Raw genomic sequence first — 26,230 nt, 5'->3', positions numbered from 1 at the left:
TGTGTGTGTTGTTGTTCCAGATGGAAGAAAGGAGAGACTCCATGTTGGAGACAGCGTCCCAGTGTTTCCAGGGTGCGTCCCGTTGCGAGGGTGACAGTGATGAAGAAGAGTGGCTCATTCACTACATGCTCGGGAAAATAGCAGAGAAACGCAAACAGCCTCCAGTGGAATATCTGCAGCTTTATAATAAGGTAAACATTTGTGGAGACTTCAGGCGACACATTAATCAAAGTAGCTCCATCAGCAGTTTATTATTGATAATGAATGTTGATTCTGAGGTGATCATTTAATTTGGAAGCAGCTATAATCTGTCAGTATCTAAGTATGTTGACTGAATCCTGTTTTAAAGGTTTAATAATGCGCCTATGGGAACAAAGATCAATTAGTCATAGCTCTGTTGTTCGTTCCATTTAACTGGCCTATATTGAATTAATATCACCAGATGACTGTGTTCAATTATTGACACCATTCTGTTTGTTTTCATAGGCAGCGCATTATCTGCATGAAGAAGCTGCCAGGTACCCCCGCAAAATTCATTACCATAATCCCCCTGACTTGGCCATGGAGGCCTTGGAGGTAAGTAACCTGTGGCTGGAGCTCAAATAGTATCTAGTTACAAGATGTCTGGTCACTTTGGCCTTGTTGAAGGGATAGTTTGCATAAAATCTTGTAAACTTTGTTGCAGCAGAATCCAAAACAATTGAAGTAAGTGGAGACTTAGACTACAGATGTAATAAATCAACAGAAAAAAGATAACATGCCGCCATACTGCTCATGTGGTGTAATCTTAGTCTCTGCAGGTCCTCTGATATCTTCCTACGAGGTGAATTCACGGACCCTTGGCCTCACCTTTGTGTGGCTACCTGCTAGCTTAGCCACTTCCAGTGGACTTTTAGGCTTAAAAAAGGTGTAAATGATCTTGTTTCGAGTCCATATGAATGTCGAGGGTTACGGATTCTGCTCTAACAAAGTTCACCCCTGAGAAGTATTTTGTGGACTCAATCACCTCACTCACCCTCCATCTGCATAGTGGTGAGCAGATGAGTGAATTATCCGGTAAACTATCCCTTTAAGACTTGACATCCGTACTGAGAGATCCAATCAAGTGGACAGCGCTAAGTTTCTGTTGACACCTGTCACTAAAATGTGTTTACTGTGACCACTTCCCCACATAATTATCATTATGAGGTGATCAGTGTTGATATTATAGCGGGGGCTTTAAACAAATGGACAATGCATTTAAAGATGCAGCGGGTCAGAGGACGTCCGCTGAGTAGGAGGTCCTTCATATATGCGTTCATACAGCAAAAATAATGTGTGTCCCAGACCACCTCTAAATATGGTGATCGAATCTCAGGAGGCATTTTGGTACTTTCAAACCTGCAACCTAGCGATGACCACTTGTGATCAGATTACTCAGAATGGATGTTGATACCAGGTCTGAGCAGGGGCTTGCAGTCACTGAACAACATTGTTATCATACCTGTGAACCATTCATTTTTTTTTTTTTACTACTTTCCTCCAGTTGCATTTTCGTTTGGGCGCCACCATTCTAAAACTACTAGAGGCTCTGAAGCCTGATCTGGAACATGAGCATTTGTTCAATTTGCTGGTCGAGGCAGCTACAGGGCCGTTTGCGAGGGGGGAAGAGAAGAGTATGCCAAGCATGCCGAGGTCCAATGAAAAGTAAGCTTTACAGTTATAAACTTGCAAGAGTTATGATAATAATTAGATTTTATGGCCAAATATTCATAATCAACATTCTTCTTGGTTCATTCCAGGGAGAAACCCCCCTCCATGATGGATGAAGACTTTAACTGCTCTTCAGTTTGCATAGGGAACGTCCTCCGCTCCTCCCCCCCATCAGCTGCCACCCCAGGTCTGGCATGCCCTCCTTTCGTGGCCACGCCGTTTGACCACGATTACGCCAAACGCAAAACACTTCGACGGCAGCAGTGGCAGCAGCAGCGGCATGAGGAGCAGCAGGCTGATGGTACAGTCCAAGTCCTAGACACTGTCTCTGGGGTTGGGCTTTTTGATCTCTCTGCATAGGGACAGGAAGCCCAGCGGGGAGTGCTCCAATCGCTAATCACCATACTTAATGGCTTCCCTTTCAGTTCCGATGATCCCCATGCACCGGGTGATTGGGATGTGGTGAAATGGGCAATATGGCTACTGATTATTTGACTAAGTTGCTATGCCTGATAAAACCACAATGTTTACACAAATAGCAAAGGAGTGTGTGTGGGTGTGGGTGCGTGCGTGCGTGCGTGCGTGCGTGTGTGTCATTTCTTGTTTCTGCTTTGTTGCTGGTCATATTTTCTTTCCTTAACAATCACCTTTCCTCTCCTATTTCACATTTGTTGATTTGTTCTAACTTCCCCATAACCTCATGTGGATTTGTGCAGTTTGGGGCTTGTGTGTTTTTGTTTTAGTCTTAATCAGGTGATTTAGTGTCACACCAAAAAAGTTAAGAGTCCATGTGCTAATCAGGAGTCTTTTTCTAATAATTGTTAAGTGTCAGATTGTTTACGAATTAATCAGTAAAATGATAATAACAATAATAATTCACTATTTATACAGCACTTTGCACAGTCACTGCATTACCTGGTTGAAACAGGATTGAAACATTTCAGGACTAAGGCAAATAAGATCAGGGAATAAAATAACACAGAAACAAACATTTAACCTTCAAAATCAATGAGAAATAAAATAATAAGGCACACTACACTTGTCAGTGAAAAAGTATAATAGGATGCTGGATATGAAAATATAAAATTTGTGTTTTTGTCTTAGAATCGGACTTGATAATTGCAAACAGTAATGTGCTGGATGCACATGATTGCTTTCGGTGATGAACATCCAGTGCAGATGGTAGAAAGAACATTAAGTCTGGCCTGTTTGATTCATGCACATTAACTATCTTTTATGTAAGCTGTTGTTCTTGCAGTGTTCAAGTCATAACTGTCGCTGTTTGAACATTTAAGTATGCCTGAGTTTGAGCTTGTGTTTTAACCAGGATGTCAGAATGAACCAAAAGGAGCTCCACATAATCATAATGCTGTGTGGAGAACTTAAGTGCTGACCCTTATTTACAGTGACATCCGTCCATGCAACCTTTTGTTATATTTAGCTTGAATGTGCAAATAACGCAGCCATATTGCCCATGTTGCCAGTTTTGTCACCCTCTCCAGATTCCTTCCTATGCCTACCTGCCTACCTGCCTGCTACCTCTTTGCCTGCTTGCTTTTTACCACCTGCTTTGCCATTTATATGCATGTAGTTCTGATGGGGTGTATGTCTTCACGACTGGACGACGTCAGTCCTCTGTCACAATGCACTAATTCTCTGGTGTATCATGTGGTCTACTTCTATCTGACTTTGGTGCGGTCCTCATTTGAGGAAAAAGTCAAACTCCTCTGAGATGTTCCAAAATCTCGTCTGAATCATGTCTTTGCTACTTTCAACTAATTGCGTGTGATTTCCAATTATGGCCAATTAGTGGAGAAAATGTCAATTCAGGAATGTGGCTGGCCTGTGATTGGCTTACGACTGCAGTAAGGAAATATCCCACCATGCACATGTTTGCTTGTTGGTGTCTAATCTCTCTGGCTGGAGTCCTGCTTAAAGCACATCATGGTGGTTATACTGTAGGGCCAGATTCAGACATGCATTTATAATTATTATTATTAGCAGAAATCCTCATTTTATAATCTCATCATCATCTGCAATTTATTTTTACCATGTATTATTTCTAAATTTGAGAAAAGAAAAATTTGGCCAAAAGAAGAAGCAGGTCAACTTTTTATTCACTGATCATATCCCAGAGTATGATCTTAATTTGCAGGCTGCTGGGATGCTTATGTTAATCCTTGTACAAACTGAACTGAAGACCTTCAGAACGATAACTTAACTCACTGCACATTTTGTGTGGTCTCACAGAAAGAAATGTCTGTCTGAATTAAGTCCTACAGTTTTAAGGGAGTGGCATTAAATCTGTACTGCAGGCAATTGCTAATTTCTTTAAATAAGTTTGGAGGTTCAGTTTTGCTTGAATATATTTTAAAACCAGCTCCCCATATCTCCAACAGCCTCACCAGAGTTTGACCATGATTACTGCCTGCCCAGGTCTTCAATGTGGCTGGCTTCCCTGAATGGTACTGATCTTCAAACCCACCAGACTCTTTAGAGGCTATGCTTTGTGATCCAAAAGAAAGTGTATTCTCTTAAAACGCACTGAATACACAGCTGCCAGTTTTACACAAATCTTACAGTACCATAGTTTCATTGCTGTGAACTCATGTTTGTGAATCTTGTGGAAAGTCCCATGTGTGTATTATTCTCTGGAAAAAGCAAAAGCTTGTTGCCCCGTTGATTCTGTTATTTTCAAATCCTGCCAGAGACTATTTATTTTTTGCTGATGCTGCACAGCACGGCAATTAAGAGGAATGCTGGCATTTAGATTTTTGGACCACTTACAAAAACAAATCAGATTTCCTTCACAACACTGAGTCATTAGTAATGCACTAATAAGGATTTGTGGCTCACGAACTACTGTACTCGCCCCTCTATCCCAGCCCACTCACATGCACACACGCACACCCACATCAACTGGGAGTTTTTGGCTTGGAAAAGGACCACACAGAATGCTAGGGTTTGTAGTCCTGGATTCAAATTTATTTAAGGATATCAAACCTGAAATTACAGTTTAATCCATTTTTTAAAAATAGTCACACATTGACAATCATTTTCTATGTTTTTATTCACAATATTCCACATTTTAAGGTTATTTTGTCTCTTATCTGCAGCCATGTTATTGGCAGCATGACCCATGTTGTCTTTTGTTTTGACAGAGCGAAGTCAGGACAGTGAGGTGGTGTTGCTCTCTGACTCCAACTCCACCCAGGATGCTTTCACAGATCCCACCAGCTCCCAGGACAGCAGCCACAAACCGGGCTCTGGGAAAGTTGGCCAATTATTGTCAGAGAGTCCGACCACTGTGAAGGATGGTCAGCATGCGTCTGAAGACACAGGTATAGAGGGATTTAAAGGATTGAACATATTCTTGTTGTGTTAACCTGCACAGCTGCATTGTTTTTGCTCAGTGTAATTGATCTGTATGACAGTCTTCATTAAATTAAATGGTCGGAGATGGTGTTAAAGGGCTCCACATTAATAAAACGGAGAAACTGTTTTTCCAAGACAGACTTTTAAAATATTGACAGTTTATTCTCAGCGAGTTTACACACTGCCCTTATAGACAAAAGCTTTTGAATCTGATCTCATATAATTTTGGTTTGTTTTTTGCATCCGTGTTAGAATCGTCAGTTTTTACAGAGGGGCTGGCAGGAACGACTTTGGAGAACCAGCCCCTCCACATAAATATCATGTCTGTCTTTCTGTCTGTCTTCAAGTCTTAAATTGAATTCTAACCTCACTTCAGCATCACGTGGAGAGCATACTGGCATCCAAACCGAAGAAAAAGTTATCGTAGAAGCTGTGGTGGTGACAATCCCTGAGCTCTCAGCCCCCAAGGTCTCTGCGGACACTTGTCCTCATCCGCTTCCTGTCCCAGCAACGCCTCCAAAGCCAGCCCCCTCTCAACAGGCCACTCCTCAGACCCCAGCCAGTGAGGGGAAGAGGAAGCCGGAGCTCCCCCCTGAGGTGATCGAGGTGCCCCAGGCCCTTCCTACAGAACGCAACGACCAGAGGAAGATGCTAGTGGAGATGTGTGTCCGCTCTCTCTTCCTCTGCCTCAGCCGCTTCCCTCAGCATTACAAGAGTCTGTATCGCCTGGCCTTCTTCTACTCCAGCAGTAAGACGCATCAGGTCTGTCCATCCCCTGTGAACTGCTAGTTATAGTTTAATCTCATTGAATTTCAAAGGTCAGGTCATCTATAAAAACCCATTATAGGTGTATGGAACATGTAATCAGTCTCCTCTGCCTTCTGCCAATAATGGTGACTTTTACAGAAGATGAATCTCACAAAAAATTCTATACAATTTCCTCAGAAGTCACACTTACCTTTACAATGACCGTATCAAGTGTATCCGACCTGATGTGGTCATATTTTTTTCTTGGATTATCTGGTAGATCTTTAAGGTCTCAGGGTTTTTCACTCGTGCAATCGCTTCACATTTTTCATGCTTCCTTCTTTTTTATATAATGTGGAGGTGGTAATAAACTGCATTTAAATTAGCAGAATACTTCCTTTCATGATATTCAGCTATGGACTATTAGCAGAGCTGCTGCTAACATTAGCTCAGCTTGTTTCTAAGTTAGGATTCCTGGGAATCTGTGTTCTTCATTGAAAAGGTTTTTACTGGGAGATGAATTATCCGCAGACATCTCCTTCTCTCCAAAATAAGTTGATTAAAACCAGGTAAAAAGACTGAGTAGAGATTAAAAACATTTACAGTACCAGTCAAAAATTAGGACACACCTTCTCATTCAATGGTTTTTCTTTATTTGTATTTCTTTCTACATTGCAGATTAATATTGAAGACATCCAAACTATGAAGGAACACAAAAATGCTCAGCAAACCAGAATATGTTTTGTATTTTAGATTCTTCAAAGTAGCCACCTTTGGTAGACTACCTTATTTACCACATACCTTGTTTAGCTTGACTACCTTGTTTACCACATAATTCCATATGTGTGCCTTCACTATTAATCTGCAATGTTGAAAGAAATAAAAATAAAGAAAACCAATGAAGGAGAAGGTATGTCCAAACTTTTGACTAGTACTATATGTGACAAAATAATCAGTGTTTATCTGACAATCTTGGGCAATCACAGGATGTGGGAAGGGACTGTTTGCTCAGCTTGTGTCTCTTGTAACTTAAGATGCAGACGTCCATGACTAAAATCATTCATCACGTAAAAGTTTGTTGTTAAAATCAACTGTGATGTGACAGTGAAACGAGTTGTCTGGAAAATGTTTTAATTTCCGGGCATCTAACGAACAGCTGGCGCTTATGGAAAACTCTACAGTGATACACGAGTATCTGAAACAGCCTGTGTTGGCTATAAGACTCTGTGGGCAGAGGTATGTGTGGGTGGTAGCGCAGTGCTCTCTCAGCCAGTTTGGCACAGTGAGGTTGTGTTGAGCTTTGCTGTGGTAGCATCCTTCTGTCAGCACTCTGTCGAACCTTTTAAATTGAGCCTTTTCTCCACAAATCGACTTAATAGGGCTGATTTGGCCATGGAGCTCTTTTATATTTTGTTCTGCCGTTTGCTCATTTGACCTTAAATTTCCCTATTTGAAGCATCATTGCTTTTATTGCTCTCAGAAGTGGTGTCTAAAGAAAATATCAGTATTTCTCTTTAGTCTATATTAATTCTCTCAGCAGTCATAAGCTCTGAAGATCATTTACTTGAGGCTCAATGAAGTATTGAGTAAGTTTTGATTGAGGCATACACAGTTGGTAAGGTTTCCCTCAGTGTCAGCCTCCAGTGAAGACACAGCAGTGTGCCTGGCTGAAAGCAAATTGCCTTCTGCCAGTGACTTGATGAAAGAGTCACTTGATGTGATATTAATGACACCTGAACATTGAGAAGTAAAAGCCTCTGTGTCCCATTCATTCTCAAGACGAACTGCTCCTCTCACATCGACTGGCCATCTTTATCCCCACATCCAAACATGGAGGGAGAGGGAGCTGGAGATTCATGCTATAGGCTGGTGGAGTAATGGTAAAGATAACAAGTGTTGTGAGCTTGCTATCTTTTGAGAGAGGGCACTGCCACGGATTTGTGAGTCATCATGCTGTGAAAAGAGGTCTGCGTTTTCCTGATTGCAAATGAGCATAATTTTTTCCCCTCGACAGGAATGAAATACAGTACGCTACGATGTGTTTATCATTTCTGTCAGTCTATTCGAGTGAAAGAGGGTAACCCCCTAGTTTTCCCGTAAGGGATTCTATTGTGTAATATATAGCAAAAAAGGTTTACATTCAAATGTGTGCGTTTTTTTTATTCATTTATTTATTTTTCAACACAGAACCTACAGTGGGCCCGAGATGTGTTGCTAGGAAGCAGTGTCCCATGGCAACAGCTGAAGCACATGCCAGCACAAGGACTTTTCTGTGAAAGAAACAAGACGAACCTGTTCAACGTAAGTCCGAGTTCATCATACCTACATGTTATTTTTTCTGCTCTACATGTATCATAATGTCAGCTTGCATATCACTTAATGATGACACCTGTCGGCACTGGAATTATTGGCATTCCAGAACGAGGATGCCTAAAATCTAGAAATGTTTACTATATGAAAGAACTGAAAGGTGATGAAAATTCAGCCATGCGAAAATGTATAATTTGATAAATTAATATATCATTTTTAATAATGATCAAATTTGTAATGACAGTGCAGGACCTTTTAAGGACACTAACAAATAAAGATTTTGAAGTTATTGACATATATGTGAATATACGTATATATATATATAAATATATGTGTGTGTGTGTGTGTATATATATTGCAATTTATCTGCCTTCAATTCTGCAGTAATCCAAATGCCAAAAGAATATGCGTCATTCCATCTGAGTGTCTAGAAATACATTTGATTTCTTGGTTTCCTATCACAAAATATTCAAATACTAACTTTATTGTTTAAATTTGATACTGATATTAAGCAAATACACCCCTCCCTTTATTGACTTTTAAGAAGCCCCACCCCCCATGGACATGCATTGCCAAGCCAAAGTTACAGTGGTGTAATTCAGAGTGTCTCATAGGGCCTGGGAATGATCTTTCTCATAGCTGAAGCAAAACTAACCTTATAAAATGTCATCAAACTAACAACATTCGTGACGAGGCTTGAGACACAAATATGACAACAGTACAAAACCATAAACAAAACTGACCTATTGCCTCTGTGCAATTGACAGAGCCAAGGGTTTGTCGAGACATGTTTCCCTAACACAGACAGAACATAACACAGTTGAGACAAAAAGCGTGTTGGATAATAACAAATACACCCTTTAAAGTTAAAAAGGATGCTGGTCCATTCTAAGGTTATTTGATAGACAATTCAGTAGCTATCACGTGACTCAGTAAGTGTTTCCATAAGTGATCTTTTATTTTACAGTATATGAAACATTGTGGCTTTGATACATGGCACATTTCTGTGCTCTGCTGTCAGGTCAGTACGTGTTAGTTTTCCTTCTGGACTAACTCACTATCACCTGTGCAGGTTGCTGGGTAAGTGTGTTCAATCTGAAGTTATTCTACTGGTTCTTTTTAAACCTCTGCTCACCTCCGGCTACTTGTCAAAGCACAGATGTAGCAATTTCACACCTGCTAGAAGGTTTGGAAATAATGTGATCTCAACCGGATCTTTTTCCCTATGTGATACAATAAGTACTAGTTTGTAAATCCCTGAAGTATGACCACATGTATGTATGACCACATGCTGGTGGCTAATTATCTGTCTCCATGATCGCTGAGCGTGAACAATTTGTGCACTTCTGTCAGATTTAAGCTCTTCCTCAAATATTATTGACATTATTCAGATAGATGCAAGAATTCAGTCTTAAATCGAGATCAGTAGACACAAATGCTGCTATAAATTGAATCACACCTTGTGAGATAGAAATATCAGCCCCTCAAGGCCTCTGTTGGGTTCCAGTGGAGGAGATTACTCTGCATCTGTGATCTGCTTTGCTTGTTGTCTACTTTGTTTACCTCTTTCCGCTTGAAGCAAATATAATGTGATTTTCAATGTGTGTACAAATAGGCTTACTATTTTATTTGCTCTCTGTGATTCGTCAGAATCTAAATGTGCTCACTTTTGTTACAGAGCAGATAAAACCAGCAGAATGTCAGATCAGGTCAGGACGTTGTATCAGTCACATGTCAGGGTGTATTTTGGGAGTGCATATGATTTTGGACATGTAGAGTCAAACGCTGACTCCAACAGGCGGCTAACAGACTGTAGAAGAGATGTGGGCCAGGTCTGAGCTGGAGGAGAGCTCTGCAGCGCTCTGGCTCCCGCTGGGTTCTCACAGAGCCCCGTCTGGAGGCAAACCTGCCACCCCAGCATACCAACTGTTGGAGATTTACTGTTCTACACCATAGGTCAATGCAAACCCTTCTAGAAGCTGATCAAACCCGCCTGTTTTCCAAGAGTCTGTGAGGACAGGGCTGTTGTTACCTCAATGAAGGATTTATGGTTATGTTTTTATTCCCTTTTTAAACAAGATTACAAAAATGACTACTCAACCACGAAACTTGGTGGAAGGATACAGTATGCGTTGGTATGGGTCCAGATCAGGGGGTGAAGCCTCAAACACAGTCATTTTTGTATTTGTTTTTCCATGATTTCTCAGAGGATAATCTAAATCAAGGTGGTTTCTAAAGAGGACTGCCGAGCCTTGACGGAGTTATGAACTCTACCATTACCATTCTAGTTCCATTATTACCATGCATTGTTAGGGCCTTACTCAATTGTTTATTTTGAATCAAGTGAAGGATCAAGTCACTGTTTTTACAGTTAAAAGTAGGTTTTGAACCAAAAGCCTTTAAGTTCGCTTTTTACACTTGATACTTCAGACAGGTCACTCTCAAGCCAACAGCTCCATTTGAGCCTAACTAATATCTCTATCAGTTCCATAAATACATTGATTGTATATCGGTAATTTCTTCAGTGACAGTGTGACCATATGAGTCCAACATATGGTACAAATCACACGGCACCTTGAAGTCGACTTGACTGCCGGCTGAGTGTGCACCTCAGTGAGGCTGTTAGTGAATAGTAAGTTCCCTAATGTAGGTCATGATGCCCTACTTTTAAAGCCCTCTTGCTTTGGCTGGGTAGCATTAACTGGGACCTACATTAAGTAACCTATATACTGCAGATAAAATATGATCCAGATGAGGTTGTGCTGCATCATTTATTGATGTGGGTATCTCCTGCTGCATTGTTCATATGTAAAAGGCAACCTCAGCAGAAAGTCCAGACCCAGTTCTCTGTGCTCCAGCTTCATTCTTCTCCTCGTGCTCACACTTCTTCTGAAAATCACGTGTAACGTCTGCTCTCAGATTTTCTTCTTCAACAAGACTAGATTACCCGACCAATGGAATGCCAGGTGTACTGTTGACTAATGTAATTGTCCGTTGTGATTGTGTTAAGTCATCCACTGCTGCATTACGATAACACCAGCTTACTGTTCGTGTGTTGGAGGGAAAAACCGAACATTCTTGGAGCAGCACTAAAGCCAGATCAAGGGCGGCACAATTCCATTTGTCAACACCACACCTGGCATTCTATTTGTTGGGGAACACACAAAAAATGTAAGCGCAAAAAATAAATTCCAAGAGCATTGGGAGAATTCAGAGAGCAGAGGTTTGAGTGAAAGCATCACAAAGTCCTGCTCTCACACGGAAAGACCACACTCTTCAATTAAGAGGAGAGAAAAACTTAAATTAAAATCATAATGACAAAGATGAAGTGAAGTTCATATTTTCAGATATGGGATGGAAAAGTTTTTGCTATTTTAACTAAGCAAAAACTTAATTTTATAAAAACTATGAAGGTATATCTTCCCCTGATATTAAAAAAGCGGTGTAGCATAGCATGCTACCGCTCAAATTGCAAAATCACCTTGTGCGTCAATAAAGTCATTGATTATTTAGTGGAATCATTAGCTCATTATTGCCTTTGTATGAGAAGGCTGTATCTAATGTTCTTGGTTTTGACGCTGCCGTCACACCAGAGCACCTATAGCTGCTCAGAACTGCAGTTAAGGGAGCGTGTGGAGTTTCCCGTGTGTTCACTCAGGCTCAGCGTTACCTCCTTCCTGTGCCCCCGCCCCAACCCGACACACATACTCTTGCTTACATATTCTTCCACCCACTCACTCGTTCACTCTCCGCAAAGCTCCAGAGAAAATAAACGTCCTTGTTGATACATTTAATACAAACATAAATCCATCTTGGTCATGTAACTTTTCACAGAACGTGTTTTGATCTGATACTGTCTATTCATAAAAAGCGATCATGTTTGATTCCCCTGCTTGAATGCTACTTTGCCCATAGGTAGGCCACTGCGTCTTGTTTTATTAAGTTAGAATGGTCTTCTGGGAAATGGTTCCACTTGCATTACTTCCCTCGGTTTGATGTATGACTTGAACCTTTGTGTGTTCAGCTGTGCAATTTGCTGTAGGTGGAGCCCCAGAACCTTGTTTTTAGATATTTTTTTCATATGAGGAGGCGTATTTGTCCAATGAAAATATTTTGTAGATTCTGATTAACATCTAGAAGGGTAACCCTGGCTCTCAGTAGGCTTCTCACTGCCTGCCCTGCGGTCTTTACAGCCTGACATTTTTCAGCAGTTTTTTTCTCCTCACTAGCAAAACAGGAAGCAGGAAAAACAAGGTGTGTTTTCTCAGTATGTTTGTGCTGTTGACCAGCTGGAGAGACAGGAGCAGAGTTGAAAGAGAGGAAAGGAGAAAGGTGAGGGCTGTTGTCACTGATCTGCTGGCTGAGGAAATACTGTGTGTGTGTGTGTGTGTGTGTGTGTGTGTGTGTGTGTGTGTGTGTGTGTGTGTGTGTGTGTGTGTGTGTGTGTGTGTGTGTGTGTGTGTGTGTGTGTGTGTGTGTGTGTGTGTGTGTGTGTGTGTGTGTGTGTGTGTGTGTGTGTGTGATAAGCGTATCTGCTCTGCAGTCTGGGTTTTCTCTGGTTAATGGAGACTTTTATACAAACCTGTCTTTTTTCCCTTTTATGGTTCTCCTCCACTAGCGGTGTGCCGTCCTCTTCGTGCATCCCACCACATTGATATTGATGAGTTGATTGTTCAGCCAGTTTTTTGCGCTCATGTTCTTTTCCTGTTGCTCAGTCTTAAGGGCGATCACGCTTTACCCCTCCCCCTGGCTTTTATTCGCCCTGCTCATCTCTCCTCTCTCTGTTGCACTCGCTCTGTTTCCTCATTACTCTCTCACTCCTCTGTTTGTGTGTATATTGTGTGGGTGTGCACTAATGGGCGGGAGTTTCTCAGATCGCTCTCCATTGGCTGGCAGAGGCCTAGGAGGGTTGGCTGTGTGCTGTGTATAGTGAGAGAGAGAAGGCAAGAGAGAAGGGGGGGGGGGACAACTCCAGCAAGCCGGGGTCAGGGGAGAGCGGAGATAGAGTGCGTGGGTGTTTTTGTTTTGAGATGGCAGTGTTTGAAAGCAGGGGAGAAGCGAGTCAGCTTGTCCGTCAGTGGCATACTGAGCTTATAGGCCCCGACTCCAGTGCTGCTTCTCCTCTTCTCCAGGCAGCTGCCATTCTCCCCCTCATCTTCTTCTTCTCCTCCTCCTCTTCTTTCTTCTTTTTCTATTCCTGTCCTACCGTGTGCAGCTGTGCTTTCCTCCTCTCCTCTCCTGCTGCTGTCGCTGCCCTAGCACCCAAATGCAGCCCACCCTTTGCTCTCAAAGCCTGAACCTCTCTCAGGGTGGAGGCGCTGCTAGGGCTGCTGGTGCCGCTGCCGCCAGCAGGAAAACTGTCCAAGAGAAATACTAACGCTGGTGTCGTGGAGTAGCTTTCTTTGGTGATGGTGAGTGGCTTTCTCTCTCGCTTTCCGAAAAGTTGGTTTTGATTTTGGTGTGAGCATTGTTCCTGTATCATTTTGTGAGAGTTTGCTTCGGACCTGGACTGCCTCAAAATAGTTGTACTGTAGAATTGGCCAGATGCTGGTCGCACTAGCAGTTAACCAATAATTGCTGATGGTTAATCTAAAGTTGTATCTCGCTGGCAACATGTTGACATTGTAGTTTGTAAAGATGCAGTTGTGACTGCTGGTTACTACTAGACATTTGGATGCACAGTGTCCAACTTTCCTGGAGTTAATATTTTAGGCCTTTGGCTTTCCTGTCATTGATGCATGTGAATTCATGAGTAGATGAAGCAGATAAGACAAGGTCCTTCCTGCAAATAGCAGGCAGCATGTTGTTTTGGTTCAGTGTTGCCCCTGCTCCTTTCTGGCATCCTCCAGCAGTATTCACGTCATGTTGCTCTTTTTTAATAGTTGAGTATGGCTTCATCATACCACATTTTGGTTTGAAATGAGCATTTCAAACCAAAACCATCTAGCGTTTTGGCTCTTTATCATTTTGAAATCCTGTCCATACTAATGCATTGCGGGCATGCCACTGTTAATGGTACGGCATGCCCGGCCTGGTTTACACTGGAGGCATTTAGTTGTTAGGTGCAGAAAGAACTAGGCTTCAAACTGGAAGCAGGGATTTATTTTCCGGACAACAGCGATGCTTGTAATTGATCATCCATGTTGCGCTCTCCACTGGTGGCCGAGGTTAATGTTGGTTGTTTTCTTCCGGAAGTGGGTCATGTCAATCCGCAAGCAGTTGTGAGTGTCTATTTTACTTCATCTCTGTTTCAACCCGTCCACTTTAAGACGCTGCACAGGAGGTTTCAAACTAAAAAAGGCCAGCAGCATTTTCCGATGTGTGGATGAGAGCCGTATCTGTGGCAAAGTTGGTGCATTGTCAAACTTAAATGCAGTTTTAGGATGTATTGTCTGATTGGGATAAGAACTTTATAATAAGGCCATAAATTGTTCAATTCATCTTCTCATACCATACAAACAAATACATTACTTTGGACCTGAAAATTGTTTAAGGAAAGAGCACTTTCATTTTGTACGCTTTCTAATCATATATATCTATTTTTCATTCCTGGTTCACTATGCATTTTTAATTTCTCTCTGTGTCTGTGATGTATCGGCCACGTCTGTGCCAAAGCTGTTGCTCCATATATCAAGCAATGATCATATTTTCTCTCATAAAAAGGGGGGGGGGGAGAGAAGATGCTTAAAATCATTGCAGTTAAAGTCTTATAAATCTGCTTTAGCTGTTGTGCTACAGCATAATCTGTGTAAAGCCATGGCTCTGCTTTCCCTAAACAGATTTGCTGTGGTTGGATGGCTGTCTGTTGAAGAACAGCTCTCCTGCTTTAGAAATGTCTTTCTAAGTGAGCACAGCCCACCCTCTCATCAGACTTTTGTTAATCTGTGCATTGAAAGGTTAAAACCTTCCCAAGCCCTGGCTGATTGCATTATATAATAACAAATCTTTGCTCACACGCAGGAATGAGAGCCATTTGCTTGTTCTTCATAACCACTGGCTGTGTGAAGCGGGATCATTATACCAGCTTGATCCTGTAACATTTGAACAATTAATGAAAAATCTGCATATTTACAAATCTAATGCAATTACTATTTAGAAAAAGTAGCCCCCATGAACTAAGAAAGAATACTAGATCCTTGGTACATGATTTTACTGGGAACTCTTGCACACAAGCAGCATACTTTTTCTGTGACCATTTTGGATGGTCAGATATGGGTCTGTCCTGAGGAATGTGTTTTGTTTTGTCTCTTGCTGTTTTCCTCTACAAAGGCTTTGAAAATCCCCAAATAATCTGGAGGTGTCTATTTAGGAGGAGCATCAGCCTCCTCTGGGCCTTCAGCGGCTGGTAGAGCCAACTCATTTTTGTTTTTGTTCCTCCATCTCAATATGGTCATCTTTGTTTGGTCTCACCCACGTTTTTTTCCGAGGCCTTGGCTATACTCTGTGCCATGTGCTTTGTGACGTTAGACAGCCTAGGCTACCATCTGCACTCGCTTCAGTAACTTCAGAGCGCAGGAGCTTGCCTCGCTGCACCTGCTGAGAGGACATGTGCTAGCTGAAAAAGCTAGACCCATCAAAAACACACCTCCTCGCGCTCTCTGCAAAGGAGGACTGTGTTTGTTGGCAGCCAGTCTGCTGCTCTGTAGCATTGCTTGGACAGAGCTGAACACTAATGAGTCTGCCTATCATGTGTGCCTAGAGAGAAACCCTCCCACCCCCTCCTCCTCAACAGCTCCTACATGGTCAGTCAGCCTGCAAGATCTCTCCTGCAGCCTCTCCATTCCCTCTTCAAGGCTTTCTTCTTTGAATGCCATGTTTGAACTCACATTACCCTGATTTCCCTTCTTTTTTCTATTTTGTATGTCTCTTTGTCATACACTCCATAGCCCTTTAAACATTTGGAGTGGCAGCAGACTACAGCCATAAGAATATAAACTTACAGAAATACACTAATTAGCCTGTTGGCTGGTCCAGTCAGATGTGAAATCAGTAACATGCAGACAGCAACTCCTAGACACCATTTTGGACTGCTTGCTCAATGTTTTGGTAAAGTTTGTGACGTTGGAGGGGGGGCACATAGCTCACCTCAGCCTCTAGCTCATCTGGTAGAGCTGCCGCACCAACGTAGCTGTGCCTCATCCTAAGCGCCCCGGGTTTGATTCTGACCCGTGGCCCTAAGCTACATTTCTTCCCCCTTTCACAGCCTGCTCTCTGTCCTCTCCAGAACTGAAGGCCCAAACAATTTATTTAAAGTAGGCGACATTTTCCTTATTGTCTATTATCGCTGAAATCCAGCAATAACTATGTGTGTGAGGGACAGAGAAACACTATCTCAGTGTAGCTTATATTAACTGTATTGGGCTCAGGTCAGACTCTAAAAACAGAATACCTATGGGTTTGGATCTGGCTCAAGTTTTCTCTCAGGCCTGGGTCAGATTTGGACAAAAAAATGTGGCCCCAGCCGCTCTCTATTCTTTAGAAGTGATGTTTACGGAAGAGTTTCACCTCCTCCAACCTGGGGTGTCATTCTGTGAGCAGGACGAAACGTAGACCAGTCTGGGTTATTTTCTTGGTTAAAGATCATGTAGCATATTACCCCATCCCCTGCTGCAATCAGTCATGTAGTATGAATTCACATTCATACTTCACGACTGACTCCCATCACACAATGGCGTGAACTGTAAACTTAACTTAACTGAAACCATGTTTCGAAATATTCTTTTTTTAAATTATTTCTAAACTAAAAACAAAGAAGAGAGTGTTTGTGTCATATTTCATTTCCAGTTTATTGAAAATAAGTATTTTCTTTTTTCGTTGTGCACAATCTGACTCTGCCTCTTCTTCTTTTTCTTTCCAGGGAATCTGGCGAATTCCAGTAGATGAGATTGATCGCCCGGGAAGTTTTGCATCTCATATGAACCGATCTATTGTCCTCTTGCTGGAGGTGCTGTCTCAGCTTAAGGATCACGATACTCTGCTGAAAGTCTCTTTCATGCTGCAGAGAACCCCTGACCAGGGAAAGTAAGGACCAACTTTGTTTGCAACGACTGTTGTAGTTATGTTTTCTGTATTTGTTCCATCTATCCTCACTTCTTCTTTTCTTTCATTGAAGGAAGTATTTACGGGATGTTGATCGCCAGGTTTTGGCCAAGAGAGCATTTTTCCTGAATGTAAAAGTCCTGGAGGACAATCTGAACAGTCTCACTGGGGTAAGAAAGCACAACTCACAGACATTCACTCTTAAAGATGAGAACTGCTCAGTATTTCAGAGGTTTGCCATGCACGCTCCACATTGTTTGACATGTTTTGTTCTCTGTCAGGTGTCTGAGCAGCTTCTCAAAGCGCCTGCGCCCTCCATGGGGGAGATGACCACAACAGACACATCCAACAGGCCCAGTTCAGAGGACAGCAAGCATGCACTGCCGAAGAAGCCTGTGCTCACTGAGGGAGCCACTGACACAGGGCCCAGGGATCCCTTACAGACACATCTTACCCCAACACCACCATCCACAGATAAAGGGAGTAATGTGCAGGAGCTCTTCCCTGGGAAGGTGGAGACCGATGGAAGTATGGAGCACAAGTCCGTACCTGAGGAACCCATGGATTTAGAACCTGGCCACTGGAAGTCCTCCACCACCACTGACTCACAGGGCAAGCTGATGGAGGCTGGGACCTCCCTGAATGCTTTGGAGCCCCATCAGAAAATGATGGACAGCAACAGGACACCAGAGCTGTCTCTGGAGGAGCTAAGTATCAGTTCCAGGCAACAGCAGCTACAAGCCTCAGCACCCAAGGTCACTCTGGCAGCCAGTGGGACAGATCAGGGGCTGCTACGGAGGCCGAACAGGAAAAGGAAGCTTCTGGAGGACGTGGAATCTGGAAAAACGTTACTGCTTGATGCCTATAGGGTCTGGCAGCAAGGCCAGAAGGTCATGACCTATGATCTGGCACGCATTGAGAAGATCATGTCAGAGACTTATATGCTCATAAAACAGGTATTCCTCATTCCTTATATCAGAATAAGAATCAGAAGTATTCTATTGCCAAGTAGGTTTACACCTACAAGGAATCTGCTGCTTATTGGTGCATACAATGAACATAGAAACATAAAACGCAATAAATACAACATACATAGGAAAAGTAATAAAAAATAGAAAACCAGTATATATTTACTCACTGTTTACTTCCTATTTACTCACTTTTTTCCAATATTTATACAAAGTAGCATTTATTTTGACATAAACATTTCTGAATAAAAATATATGGAAGATAAAAGATATAAAAAATGAAGTAAAAAGTGAAATGCAAAATGCAAAACAGTAAACATTGTCCGATTGCAATATGCAATGTAATACAGTATAATATAATATGAGATAATGTGTTAATTTATTAATTTAACACATCACCCCGGATCCCTGTGGTGTATACACACAAATAACATTATTACTGCTGGAATATGTGCTGCTGAAATTTGTCTCTCTTTTTAGCTGTTGTGCGACATGAGTGAGTGAGTGAGTGAGTGATACTCCTTTTCCAGTAGAGACGTTTGCCTTCCTGGGTTATTTTGGTTTATTATTGAGTCATGTTTGATGCCATGAAAGTGCTGGAAACCAAAAAGCTCTCACGCGCTGGGTGCTGCATGACGGACTGAAGTTAGACTATTGGTCAGCTGTCTGATTTGGCGCAAACAGTTTCAATTATCAGACCTTTTGAACAAACCTTACAAGCTACTTTCAATGGAAGAGTCACCAGTAGCCTACAATGTGCAAGTGAGAGGTATGTCTCTCTTGGTGTCTACCCTGCTAAGTGATACCCAGAGATGTGGGGAAGCAGTTTGATACCTGTTTTGGTTTTGCATTGTGTAAGAAACAACATCCTCAATTTAGCATATTAACCACACGCGTTCCAGCAATATTCCAGGTTTTTACTTAATCTTGCTATTTTGCAGAGTCATGTGTGGTTTATACGAACCACTCTAAAATAAATTGGGAAATCCCTCTTCTAACTGAACTAGTTACAGGAAACCCACTACACAACAGGGACTTCCCCTCTTTACATTTCAGACATTTCAAGAAACCAGCTCAAAGGGTTGTTGTGCTTTGACTCTCAATAGCCTATCTTAAACCTCTTTGACTGAGGTCTCTCTGCTGTTTCTTGTTGCCAACTCTATTTTAAGCACCACTGAGTATTTTTAAGATTACGTCTTACTAGTTATGTCACTTGTTTTAAGTAAAGTTGTAAAAAAAATGGATGCATCTGCGGAAACTGCATTCCCACAATTTATACATTTCCCTGATTGGCCCTGAGATAGAACTTTCGGGCCTGTTCATACGTGGTGTTTTCATCCGTCTCACAAGTTATCAGCTCTATCTTCAGGTGTGAACGCAACCAAAATGCCTTGAGGACACTTTGAGATCATCACTCGGACCACATTCTTAAATAGTCTGGACACATTGTTGTCACTGTGAGAACACAAATGCATGACTTTCTCTGGCCTGCTCCGTTTCATAATACACCGAATATATTTGTATACTTCTCAGTCTTTTATTACATGATTTATTTGTGGCCTCTACAATATCTACACAACATTTTTATTTTCTATCTTTTTCTAATGGATAAAATCTTATTTCATTGTAAAACGTACTGATAATATCCACCTCCCATCACATCACTGGAGACAAATGTTCATACCAGTTCTGAACAGGGCTGCTGATTAATGTTCTGTCAATATCAGCCGGTTATTGCTCTAATTTAAAGACTGTTGAATGGTGAAAGAAATGCTACTTTAAATGTGAAAACAATGTCATAATTCTCTCATTTCACTAAGATAATCCTGTCCCTGGATGTGTTTTAGATTGCCAGTATTGCATATCAGCAACTAGATAATGTAGAGTTGGAATCACTGACTGTACTGACAAACTGCAACTAGCTAGATACCTCGGTAAAATTGCAAACAGATGTGAGGACCATGAATGATATTGCGGGTTGCCAGGCACAGGTTTCTCTTGCACTGACCAGTTTTATATATGTATCAAATAATCAGTCAATCTTTAAAATTTGTATCTGCATTGGCTCCATAACTCCAGCATTGGTGTGGCTCTGTTAAGCATGTGTATTGGTAAAATGTGCAATACTTTACTGTAAATTCTGACTACCCCTAGTTCATAGTAAGAGCAGGGAAAGGGCTACTATTTGTATATTTATGATTATTGTTTGAACCAATCAGTGTGATAACACACATTCATTCTCAATAGAAAGTTACTTTGTTCCTCAGTTAATGAAAGTCAAGTTTCAAGTGCTCTCTCTGGCACTGGTGAGGTATTTGGACAGCAGCCCACATCAGTCCATGAGGCCATATTGACGTGTAAATCAATGTTCCATACAGAAGTTGCCATGTCGCTCTGCGAGGGACAGTAGGGTAGACATAAGAAATCTGAGGACATGTTTCAGCATCCGCAGCATTTGGCCATTGTTCTTTTTAATGTTTCTGGTACAATATATAATAAATATTGTGTCAGACACACCCTTGGAGAGAATCTAGAACCAGCCATGACATGTTTCCTGTAGCCAGATGAGCTATACAATTAATATGCCTGGACATTAGGCATTTTCCAGAGGCATCTTCTGAGTGTGCAACTCCTCGCACAAAAAGCAGATGCTTTTGTGGTTGTGTGGTCTGCTGCTTTGCACAGCTGCACATAGTCGAACTTTAAATCTGTACTGTGCATCGTTTTCAGTCTTGTTTTCTCAGGACAGCTGCATATTGCAGGCTGATAATTCTCTTTCTTACAGCTCACCACTAAGGTGTTAAAATTCAAAGAGCCTCTAAATTGTGTAGTCTAGACAGACAGATCGAGAAGTTGCCGCCCGCCATCCCAGTATTTTCAACTTGACAATTGAAGCATAAATTCTGCTCAATTGTGCCTTTTTAGAGGTTCAGCTACGTGTCATCATGCCGGTCACTACTACTACTGTACCTTTTACAGCCCAGAACAGTGCATCAAAAAGTGTTGTAATAATATCTTGTGGGTGTTATCAAACACTGCCTGTTAATAACTGCATTGTTTTAAATGTCCCTCCATTTCTAAAAAAAACCCTGTTAATCCTTCAGACCTCCCTGAGGCTTCTGTGTCTCAAGACCAATACAGATCACTAGTCTCATTCTAATAGTAATCATTATGTAACACTGAGAAGTCTGCACTGGAAAGTCTGTGTGTTTTGAAAGGGAAAGTTTGCAGGGAGCCAGAGTGAATAGAATAGATAGCAGAGCACCGTCCAGCCATGCGTGACGCACTGGAGCTCGACTCAGTCCATTTAACAATTGGCATCATTTGCAAAGTGGGATGTTGCTCCTGTAAAATCCCTCCTCTTGGGGGGTCCCTGAAACGCTGCGTTTAACGGGAACATAACAGCTGTGTGAACAACAGCTAAGCTCACCAACTCACTGAACTGGGTGCTAATGTGAGGCTTTCTTTTTCTGCTGCTATGATCAGACGCAGGAGCTCAGAGGATAGTTCCTACCGGCTCACACAGCATCAGGAGAGTTTGTTGTTAGTTTGGCACCAGTGTGGAGATGTAACGTGATGCGTACTAAAGACAGGTCCCTTCACAAATATATGATGAATTTGCAGCTGTGCCTTCACTGCTCCACTGTCAGTTGAGGTAGTTTGTGACACTGTTGAATATGAAGCTCCGTAGCTCCACCCTAACGTCCTTGTTTGGCTTGTTCTCCCGACAGGTTGATGAGGATGTAGCTCTGGACCAAGCCGTGAAGTTCTGCCAGATACAGTTGGCCACTTCAGCCCAAAGACAGGTAAATCATGTTAACTTTTCTGATCGTCTGCCATTTTTTTTCTGCTTCCTCGACAGTTTCTTTTTCTCCTGTGCATTAATGTAGATTATACAGAGAGTGGAACGTGAATTTTGTGACTACCAGCACGTTGATGCCAAATACTAGCTTTTTCCATCTAACCCTAACCCCATGTGTAGGGTTTGTTAATCCTGGAAACACTCGTGAGAGCAGGCTACACTTTAAAAACAGCTCCATCGTTTCAATAGGACTGATTTGTCTTGATTCTTACAGTGCTCCCACAGATATCCAAATTTTTCCAGTTTTTTCAGGATTTCCACAAATAAGATAAAGTGTTACAGAATCAAGTTTACCGATCCTACCTTCAATGATACAGCAGCATTGTTTTAGTGACTTGATGAAGACTTTAATGGATAAAAAGACAAGCTGTCCTCGTGAATTATCGTTAAAAACATTATGCTTGTGTTTGCAGCAGGTAAATGTTTAGCCAAGCTTATATTTTATTATAAGACGTTACTACTTTGGCACTGAACTGGAAAAACTATAGATTAATTAAAGTGTTGTCTCCAGCAAACATATCCTTAACTAACCAGGCTGAAATGATCTATCAGAGGTTGTACAATGTACACCCCACTCACCTGTGATTACTAGTAGTAAGTCAAATGCTTATTTTACTTGTCTGCTATACATCTCATGATAGCCAGTGTAAGGATTGATGTTCTGTAGTTTGTTTAATATGTGTGGACGTAACATGTAGCATCTGTAGTAAAATGTGCCAAACTGATGAGTAACTCTGTAATTCCCAGACTTATTCAAGTCTATCCTACTCCAGCGTGCCCGGACTAAATATAGCTCAAAGTGTGATGTAAATACTCCCTTGTCCCTTTAGCTCCACTCGTTTGTTGCCCAATTTATCATCGGTTTCCGCTGAGCATTGATATGCATGTTGCCTAATAGCATGGACAACGTGCGTGTGATTTAAAGGGCAAAACAACAGGGTCATCTGAAAACAAAAATAAACATAAATTAAATAAGGGTGTCTAATTGTAGTATAGTGCTTTGTCCTCAAAACTCATAATCGTCATCAAAACAGGAATTGCTCAGGCTCATCCTGTGACTCCCTCTTCCTCACATCCCCCTCCTGCCCACACAGGCATCAAGGGTCTCTCTGCCCACATCTTGTTGTCACGGTGATGTTCCCCCTGAAACCTCCGGCTCATGAGAAGTAGCTAAATAAAATCCCTGTTTCTCTCGTTCACTTATCATATCATCTGGTTTTTCCGCGTGATCCTCTTTGTCGCCTTTTGTTCGTTGTGTCTTTTCATTCATTTGTCAAATTGTCACGCCTTAACCAATGGCATGGAGATTATGGTGCAGCGGAGGCTTCCTCTGCACACAGGCTCGATCTGCAGTGTAATCAAACTGCTGTTTATGTGTAATTATTGTGCGAAAGGCTCTTGTCGTGGTTTGCACTCACTTGTAATTGTATGTATTAGGAAATGTGAGTAGGCATGTTGGAGATCTCAGCTTGTGAATATGAAAAAGTCTGGCCTGCTTCTTACGGATTCACATGTTCCTTCAAGCCCCCACAAGAGCAGAGGCAGATCAGCCTGTATGGTGCTGAGCCGGAAAATCGACTGTGTCGTGATCTGTGTTTTGTCTGCTCCCCCAGTTTGATGCCACTTCAGGGAGAAAGAATGTTCAGGTTGAATGACCTGTGCTCTTTGTTACTGTCGAGCAGTGAATATCTGATTTATTTTCTTTGGTTTTGACTCACTTTTTGAACAGAGGGTTCGCTTTCCAAAGACAAAAACATTCTAGTCCCACCCTCTGTAGATGTAATTAATATTTGTCACAACATTATCAACATCAGCTCAAGGTATCAAGCATATCCTATTTTATGTTATTCTGGTAAGGATTTGGTTGTGAAAGAATTTGGATGTTTGCTTCACAAAGATGCTCCAGTCTTCTTTTGGCAGTCACTTTAATTAACATGTTCTTTCCAATTGTGTTGAAAAGATGACCCAACCTGCACACACCGTTTTACAGCTGCTCCAAGCGGATTTAAAAGCAAATCTCAATAATTGCAAAGAAGTATCTCTTAATTCACTTTGTGGGTTCTCCGTCCAGTTGCCAGAAGCCCACTTGCACCACTCTGAACACTTGAGGAACCTACATGCAGGCTGCATGCCATATGTTGCTATTTTCTCAGGTACACTGCATTTTCTTATGCACATGGTCCTGCCGACTTGTTGGTGTATTTTGTTGGTGATGTTTAATTCATGACACAAAGCATCAAAGCTGGCTTTGGAGTTGTGGTGCGTGCTGGAAGCTGCTGTGCTGCTCTGCGTTGGGCTGAATGATCTGTTGCGGTCTCAGGTTTTGTGAGGCTACCATTGTTTGCTTGATTTGCCTGTGCTCGGCTCTACGTCAATCCCCACGGGAGCTTCATCAGTCACCGCTCTGATTCAGAGCACAATTTGACTTCATCTCCCAGCAGAGAAATAATGCTATGATAGCTCTGTTCCTGCCAAATTACCTTGTGCTAATACAGTATCTGTCAGAGGCAGCTCATCATGAAAGTAGAGTAATATGCACCTCACCACTGCCTCAAGGTTTTTGAAATGACGAAAACCGTAGCAGGTCTGATCATCACATCTCGCTCAAAAGCTTTCAGTGTGGCACATATCATGTCATTTTTTTGTCTGTGACATTGTGTGTTGCCATATAGAAACCGAAAATTCTTGAGCTTGTTAAAGCTTTTATATAAGGTAGTAACAGCCACTAGATGTCGCACTGGTACTAGCATTACTGTACACACCTCTTTCATCTGTTGTTGTTGTGAAGCCCAGTGAACTTTTTCACAGGGAGGGACTCTCATGCACTAAAATGAACCTGTAGTAAGATGAAGATGTGCCCACATCTGCTAACAAAACAAAGAACACAAAGCAGAACGCAGGGAGAGGGACTTCATTCTCTTCTCAGGATGCCATTATTCCACTATATCTTTATGTAGAAAACAGTTGGCGGCTAAAATAATGTTTACAATCTCATATATATAACACGACCACAGTTAATATATGACTGTAGATCTTGGTTTTAAGGCTTAGAAAGTTCTTCGTCCAGCTTGTGATCTATTTGAAATTGAAAACTAGGGAAGGTGCATACTATTCACTTCTTTTACCTGTGCTGCTCTGTGTTGCCATGACAGCTGCCGTGGGAGCCGGGTGGCTGTTGTCAGAGGTTGTTTGTGCAGCTCTTGTGTTTGTAAGTGGTCCTCAAAAGGACGCCCTATAAGGGGGCTCAGAAGGATCTAGTGTGGTGTAGTGCTGGGTGCTGGGGTGAAGCACAGCCCCAGCAACCAGCGTCCAGCAAACAGCCCTGTGTACAACAAAGCCTGTGAGCCCCTGAGGAACGACATCACAACTCCGTTGAGGATATCATTACCTTGTGAAGGAGATGTGTGTTGTTTGGAAAGTTCATCAGTATCGACAGTGGCTCACTGTGTTTTACTGCCACGGAGTCTTGAAGCCGATTCGGGCTCCGGGGAGGACGATGAGCTCATCTCCGAAATCTACCTGAGCAGAGGATGGTTATTACTGCAGATCGATCTCCAGGGTCAGTTTCACCTCCTCACGACCCTGCTCTTCCTCTGTTTCCAACAGTCTGCAGGAGATGCCCCGACCACCCCTAAGTACCCCAAGGATCACAGAGACCTATTCTTCCCCGCCTCCTTGCCGACGCCAGTCCTTCTCAGCCACTCCGTCTGCCACCCGCTGTCCATCCAGGACGGCCAAGCCAAAGTGGTGTACGAGCCCCTGAGCAAGGTGTCCAGGCCTCAAGCCTCGAGCTTCCACGATCAGCCACAGCACAGGAGAGCAGCGAGCCACCCTGCTGCAGCCATGGCCTTCCTACCACACACAGGTACAGCGACCCTCATTCACACCATCTGTCATCACTTCATGGTATCAGTTAATTAAATGCACATACACTTTAACAAATGTTAATACTCCCTCTAAACACATGTCATTGAACCCTCGTATCCTAGAAGGATTTCACTAATTAAATGCTCTGTTTTGTTAACATTGTACTCCTGCTGATGTGGAGCTCTGCTGTTGTCAGCTCACTTTGTAAAGATCCTAATAGTCCTGGAGAGCTGCAGGGGGCGCCTGTCGAACGGCTCAGTTATATAACAGCACTCTCTGGCCTGGTTATGTTTTGCCTTTTGGGTTTTGTCAGTTCCCCAGTTTTAGAAATCAATGTCCTCCAGATTGTGAGTCTTCTCTCTACCTTCAC

The 26,230-nt window shown here is 42.2% G+C and overlaps 1 protein-coding gene across 2 annotated transcripts in view; it reads left to right on the top strand.

Moving 5' to 3' along the window:
* Positions 1 to 26,230, top strand: part of cabin1 (calcineurin binding protein 1) — a 41,841-nt gene that overhangs the window by 11,131 nt on the left and 4,480 nt on the right. Inside the window, exons 24-36 of one of the 2 annotated variants that reach the window (XM_062384029.1) lie at positions 21 to 191; positions 487 to 576; positions 1,526 to 1,686; positions 1,782 to 1,993; positions 4,092 to 4,157; positions 4,854 to 5,033; positions 5,444 to 5,829; positions 8,002 to 8,115; positions 16,982 to 17,145; positions 17,237 to 17,333; positions 17,445 to 18,119; positions 21,863 to 21,937; positions 25,600 to 25,858. In XM_062384029.1, the coding sequence (XP_062240013.1) occupies positions 21 to 191; positions 487 to 576; positions 1,526 to 1,686; positions 1,782 to 1,993; positions 4,092 to 4,157; positions 4,854 to 5,033; positions 5,444 to 5,829; positions 8,002 to 8,115; positions 16,982 to 17,145; positions 17,237 to 17,333; positions 17,445 to 18,119; positions 21,863 to 21,937; positions 25,600 to 25,858 (2,650 nt within the window). The remainder of the gene's footprint in view (positions 1 to 20; positions 192 to 486; positions 577 to 1,525; positions 1,687 to 1,781; positions 1,994 to 4,091; positions 4,158 to 4,853; positions 5,034 to 5,443; positions 5,830 to 8,001; positions 8,116 to 16,981; positions 17,146 to 17,236; positions 17,334 to 17,444; positions 18,120 to 21,862; positions 21,938 to 25,599; positions 25,859 to 26,230) is intronic. The other variant, XM_062384040.1, reaches the window with a different exon arrangement.

This window comes from Platichthys flesus, chromosome 3, assembly GCF_949316205.1.
Source record: "Platichthys flesus chromosome 3, fPlaFle2.1, whole genome shotgun sequence".
NCBI classification, from domain to species: domain Eukaryota; kingdom Metazoa; phylum Chordata; class Actinopteri; order Pleuronectiformes; family Pleuronectidae; genus Platichthys; species Platichthys flesus.
The sequence above is the reverse complement of the archived record's forward strand: the minus strand, read 5'-3'. Positions and strand labels throughout refer to the sequence as shown.